This window comes from Cynara cardunculus, assembly GCF_001531365.2.
Source record: "Cynara cardunculus var. scolymus isolate 2C chromosome LG 2, CcrdV1, whole genome shotgun sequence".
NCBI lineage: Eukaryota > Viridiplantae > Streptophyta > Magnoliopsida > Asterales > Asteraceae > Cynara > Cynara cardunculus.
In genome coordinates, this window is record NC_037529.1 from 65,457,807 (window position 1) to 65,464,529 (window position 6,723).

A 6,723-nucleotide genomic window follows, 5' to 3' on the forward strand; every position below is an offset into this window, starting at 1 on the left:
GTACTCAATAAAGAAAGTGGCGACCAAATTCTATCCATATTCTTCTACAAATCTTTTTTTTTTAATTCCTTAACCTTGTTCTACTGTCAGGTATGGGCCAACAGTTAGGTTGGCTGGGGTCCAAGCAGAAACACTTGAAGATGTTTGTAGAGCTCAATTACCTGTTTAGTATGGATGTAGTTACCTTTACTGCTTCGGTTTTCGATGTTATTGGTTTTGATTTGGGGAGAAAATTGTAGACAAGGATTGCATCGTTGACATGTGAGCTTACGTCGTGGCCGGAGGAGAAGGAGAAAGATGGGAAGGAATGGTTCTTGATCTTTCATATATTCGGTAATACTGGTTGGCTATGTAGGTTAATTCATTGGCTTCTCCAACAAATTTCTTGAAGTTTTGTTAAGTTTGATTATGATAAACTATAGCACTCCTTTATTTACCGGAACCAATGCTTGGATCAACTTGGCATTAGTGATTTACTATGCCTTTTCTGTTGGTATTGAAAACACAATTGTCTTACATAAAACAACGAGTATATACATATGTCGAGAAGAATAAATATTTTGAGTCAAATATTCATTATGAATGAATTGTACATGAGGTACATTCATAATGAATATTTGGTTTTCCTGTTCTTAAAATATTTGTGGTTTCTAAATGAACTTTTCTCCACATATGTATATTTAGGATAGTTTTTAGGTTTTTTTTTATTTGTAGTTTTACCTGCTATAAAAGTTGTTGGTTACATTTTTAAGTAATAAGGATGTATTTGACAAGTTTTCAAAAGTTTAATGATTTATTTAATAAGTTTCAGAAACTCTAATAACTTATTCATTCAAAAAAATTATCCAACGATTTAATCATTACAAACATGAAAGTCTATTGGATTTTTTTTGGACTTTTTACTTTCTTTTTTCATTTTACAAACTCAATTGTTAGTATAAACCATATAAACTAATTAATTAAGATATTTATAAAAATGACAAGAGTTTATTTATTATTATCAGCATTTTATATTATGAAACAATCTAGATATTTTATTGAATCAGATATTTGTTAGACTAGGTGAATGATTAACATTTATTTATATGATTTATATTGATGATTGGACTTGTAACCACATACGAGATATCTTAAAATCTAAGGTGGCGTTTGGTTCATATAATGGAGTCCATAATAATTTTGGAATCTGTAAAAAGAATTGGGATTTGAAGGAATTGTAATGAAATTTAATCATGTTTAACCATGCATTTGGTTGGCAGGATTTGGAATTAAACATATCATCAAGAATTAGAATTCGTCTGTTTGGTTCATCGAATTATTATAGAGGTGGTAGCGGTGTCAATAGTGGTGGTCGTGGCAACGGAGGTGGTGGAAGTAGTGGTGGTGGGGACGACCGTGGTGGCATGACGATGGCGACGATGGTGGTAGTGACGACAACAATGGTGGGGGTGGGGGTGAAAACGACAATGGCAATGACGGTGATGGCGGCTGTGGCGGTGATGATGGGTGGTGGTGACGGCAGCAACGACGGATGACGACGACGACGTGGGGTGGTGATATCCATCATGGTGGGATGAAATAGAATGTCGTCATATAAATGGTATAAAAAAGTTTTTCAAAAAGGATGGTCGGAAATAATCGAAATTCATTGCTAGAACCTAAGTAATTTACATTTTATCATTTGTGGAATTCGAATTCCTTATAGGAAACTCAAAAATTGAACCAATCGCAGGAATTAGGAGTTAACCATTCCAAACCCTTTAAATTGCTGCCAGACTCCAACCAATCAAACGACACCTAACGGTTCTTTTAGTAAAGCGTGTGGTACTAATAGGGGTGAGCATAGGCGGGTACCCACCCTTTTTGACAGGAACCGGAAYCGGAACCTGCGGTTCTTGAGATATTGGAACCGGAACCGGTTAGAGCGGTTCTTAAATTTTTGGAACCGGAACCGGAACCGCCAGGAACCGGTTCCGGTTTCGAGTACCCGCTTCCTAAAATATTAAAATTTTATTGTTTAGAAATAAAAAATAAAACATTGCCAAAACACTAAATAAATAAGCAAGAATACAAATTATACAAAATAATTGTTACAAATATTGTTTAACGATTACAAACTATAATAGACTAATATAAAATATTCAAAGTTTAACGATTACATATTATAGTGGTAAATATTCAAAGTTTAACGATTACATACTATGAATCCAAGTGAATACACAATTTGAAAAAATACGAATCATTTTATATGGAGAATTTAGATGAAGAATGAAAATGACGACGTGTTTTCAAGATGTAAACCTAATATAAATTTGATATTAAAAAATAATAATTATTTTTTTACTTGAAAAATACCGGGTACCCGGCGGGTAACGGTTCCGAAAAATTGAGAACCGGAACTGGAACCATTCTCAATCGGTTCTGTATTTTAGGAACCGGAACCGGAACCACTCATATCGGTTCCAGTTCCAGAACCGGCAGTTCCAAGGCGGTTCCGGTTCCATAGTCGAATACCCGGTTTCGCTGCTCAGCCCTAGGTACTAAAATACCAAATGATTGGTCGAGAACCTTCTAAGATATGTATGACAATTGTCGAGATTCCTTTTTGAGTAAACTACAAATCTGGTCCCTATGGTTTCTCTAACTTTTTTTTTTGCCCCTTCATTTTAAAAATTACAAGATAATCATCATGGTTTATAAAAAAAATCCGAATTTGATTCCTACATCTAACGATCATTAAAAATTTCCGTTAAATGAGAGGTAATTTCGTCTTTTTATTAGATTTTCATTTACCCAATCAAAAACTATAGCGAGCAAATCATGAAATTGATTTTGATTGGCTAAAAGACAAAAAATGATAAAACGACGGAAACGTCCATCATTTAATGACCATTAGAGGGAACGACGAACAACGAACGTCTTTACAAACCACAACGGCCATTTTATAATTTTAAAGCTATAGAGACAAAAAAAAATGTTATTTTTGACAAACCACAAGCCACGAGACTTCTCAATGATCACAAAATTGTCACAGTTCAACTTTAGACTATTATATTATTAGCTTAAAAAGTTGATCAATAAACATAAAATTGGTCTTACCAGTCTCACTAAAAACTCTTGGTCTCACGTGACCCAACCCTAATTAATAGATTGGTCTTTGTATTAAATATATGTTTGACAAATTAACTGATAAATTTACAACTTACTATCGATCGCAGAGATAAAGGGTTATGGCGTTTGGATGACAACAAAATTTCCGCGTTCAAAAAATTGAAGGTCATTGTCAAAGAAAAATGCCTTGTAGATATAGGCCTTCATCCAAAAACTACTTGGAACAACCTTCTCCCAAGAAAAATAATTATATTCATGTGGCGCGTTCTACATGGACGTCTTCCGGTACGTGTAGCTTTAGATGATAGAGGCATAGATCTCGATACAACCCTATGTCCAAATTGTGAATAAACACCAGAGACAACTGATCACTTCTTTACTAACTGCAAGATGGCTAGATCGGTTTGGGACTTGTTTCTAAATTGGTGGGGAACCAGTGTTGGTTCGGGAAGCTCGACAGCAAAACTCCTTCGCCTTCATGGAGAATAATCCTTCTCGCTATGGCTATCACGAATTTGGCAGGCATCTATTTGGGCCACTAGCTACATGTTATGTGATCGCCGTAATAATGTTATTTATAGAAGAAAAAAAAATATCTATCTGTCGAAACACTATTTGCATGATTTAAAGCTCCTGTCTTCGAGTGGATCTCAAGAAGAATCTGAAATAGATCATAAATCCAACTTTGCTTTCTCCAAACACGTAACTCTTAAACATGGTAGAAACACAAAGATTATTCATACGAGTACTTGATTTTGGTATCAAGTGTATCTGGTTTCGAGGGGTGTTTTGGTTCCTTTTGTTGGTTTTGGTCAGTTTTGTTTTCTTTCAGGTTGCTTTTTGGGTTGGTTCTACAACTTACAAAATCTTTTGTTGAAGTTTTGTTTCTTTCTATTATGTCTTTAACAATACTGTGGTTGGCCTTTAAAAAAACAACCATCTATGCAACCAAACGTACTTGGTAACCCCTCTTTTATGTAAGTTAGACTGTTGCTATATGTACTATTCTTTATGTCAGAATCATGTCAAATCATACATTGAAAAATGTAAAAAGTAAGTCTTGATGTTGATGTGTGTGAAAAAAATAATAATATGTAGAACTGTATTTAGCAATATACATACAAGTGCATTTAGCCTATTCCAAGTTTAAATCTCACCAGTTTTGAGAAGTGTACATAATTATTATATCGTTTAAAAGGCAACCATCTGTGCATCCAATTGTCTTTTATTGTTTAGAAGTCTTTGATGACTTGTGATCATGTGAGACCAAAGGTTTTTCATGAGACCCATAAAACCAATTCTCAACCATTGGATTAGATCTACATGTGAACATTCATAATCATAAAATTGCCACGAGACTTATCAATAATCACAAAATTGGTACCGTACAACTTTAGACCATTAAATCATTAGCTTATAAAGTTGATCAATGAACATAAATTGGTCTTACGGGTCTCACGAAAAACCTTTAATCTCACGTAAACCCAACCCAGTCTTTGATATAATGTAGCTTATCATATACCTTAAAGGACTCAACTAACAAATAAATATTAGGCCTCGAGTCTCCTCCCATAGATCAGAAGTCTACTATTGTCAGCGTTTCATATAAAAGATAACAATAGATCATATAAGAGTAGAATTTAAAGGTGAAAAGTGTAAGAACAGATTTAGACCCTTGATCACTTTTAAACAGTGTTATCCCAAAATAACCCATGAATTAACTTCGAATGGTATTTTTCAATTAATTTCAAGATTAATGTAAGAATGGAGATGTTTGTTGCATTTCTCACGATAACTACTATTCTTATAACCAATTCTTATATCAAAAACCCGCATTTTTTTTATGTGTTTATCCATATCTTATTTAATTCAAAACCGACTTTTTATTTGTTTATATTTGTGTAATTCCAATTGCCCATTCTAAACTCGCATTCTTAATACGGACCGGGTCAAAGTCTTTGGCTTGTTGGCGAAGGCGTGGACTAGAAAGTTCTAGTTGTGCCACAATTTTGACCTTACACAATGTCACGATCCCAGATAGATTGTTGTTACATGTAAACGTAAAATAGTTTTTTCACTTTTTTTTATGTACAACTCGATAAATTCTATAAGCCGCTTGTCGCACGACTATGTGTTATTATCGTTCAAATAACGTAATTCCAAGTATAATTTACACACGATTTTGCGTTATTTTAAGATATATTTTGGTAAAAGAACGAATCAAAATTTTAAAATAATATAACATTTTTTAAATTATATACCACAAAAATTAAGTGGACAACTATACCAACCTATTAATTTTAGGACAATCATCTGCTTTGCAGATAGTTTGGAGTTACCGCATTTGAACTTTCATGACCACAAAAGAATTTTTATTCCTCAATATCTTCTGATACTTTTGACCTTCAGAGCCAAGCTAATGTAAAAAAGCGTTTTTTAATTCATAAATGAAAAAAGCTATTTTATTTTATTTTATTTTATATCCACTTCCAAGAACAAATAAAAGCAGACCAGAAGCCAATGATAATAAGAATATGCCTGGGGAAATTACAAAAAAATGGACCATTTTTGACCTACAAAAATGGGAAAATTGGTTTGTTTTTTCTTTAAAAAAACAAAAATTTAATTTTTAAATAATTAAAAATTCATCATCCCCAAACACCCCAAATCCTTTCTCCTAAGAAACTTACGATTTTTCTTACTGATCCTTTCTCTGATGATGACCCCATCATCAATGTATCTTCAGCATCATTATCTTCAATCTTGTTTTCCTCAACTTGCGGTGGCGCGTCAGAAACTTTCTCGGCGGCGGAAAGCGGCGGTGGAGGGTGTGGAGAAGCGGAAGATGAAGAAATTACTTTGTTCTTCCTTCTTTCTTTCTTGTTCTTCCCACTCTTTTTGTTATGAATCAATCCGTCTTCGTAAGCATCGATAATTTCATGAATCATTTGTCGGTTTGGCGAAGCATCCCAACGAACCCAGTAACTGGTGTAGCATGTAAAGCAGTTGCAATTGAATTGGGGAGGATGGTTTCCGCCACCGCCGCCTCCGTCTCCGCCGCTAGTTTTGTTGGTGGGTTTGGTGTTGCCGGAGAAGTTTTTATTGTTGTTGTTGGTGGTGGTGGTTAGAGAGCATGAGAGAAGGTATGCCAAGACTTCTTTGTCTTCCGGTGCAAGGGCGGCGGCAAGAGCGGCTATGGCCACCGGTAGCAAAGATAAGTGGTCGGCGGTGGTGGTGGTGGGCGGCGGTGATGGATGGATTTTGCCTTTATTGTGGTTGTAGAGCTTCCTCATCGTGAAGGGTGTGGTGGATTCTTTTGAAAATTTTGTGGTGGAAGGAAGCCTTTAAACCAAAGAAGTAAAGGTCATGTAATGGCAGGGGTAATAATGGAATAAAAAAATAGAGTAAATTACGTGTTTTGTCCCTGTGAATTGTACTTCTTATTGCATCAGGTCTTGGAATCAAAATAAATACAGATTTAGGACCTGTGGTTTTCTTTTTTGCCTTCTTAGGTCCCTCGAAATAACTTCCGTTAAGAAAAAACTGTTAAATGAGAAGCATTTGTGTTTTTTACAATTTTTTATATCCATTAAATGATTAAAAACTAAATTA

The 6,723-nt window shown here is 34.7% G+C and overlaps 1 protein-coding gene across 1 annotated transcript; it reads right to left on the reverse strand.

The window, feature by feature from the left end:
• Nucleotides 1-5,600: 5,600 nt before the first annotated feature.
• On the reverse strand, nucleotides 5,601-6,431 carry LOC112507910. The gene has a single exon (XM_025112662.1). It carries the CDS (start codon nucleotides 6,402-6,404, stop codon nucleotides 5,760-5,762), a length of 645 nt encoding a protein of 214 aa, XP_024968430.1. The 5' UTR covers nucleotides 6,405-6,431; the 3' UTR covers nucleotides 5,601-5,759.
• Between the last annotated feature and the right edge of the window lie 292 nt (nucleotides 6,432-6,723).

Bases quoted from the DNA above. Each gene is read 5' to 3' on its own strand.
- LOC112507910 (XM_025112662.1), bottom strand. From the start codon at position 6,404: ATGAGGAAGCTCTACAACCACAATAAAGGCAAAATCCATCCATCACCG.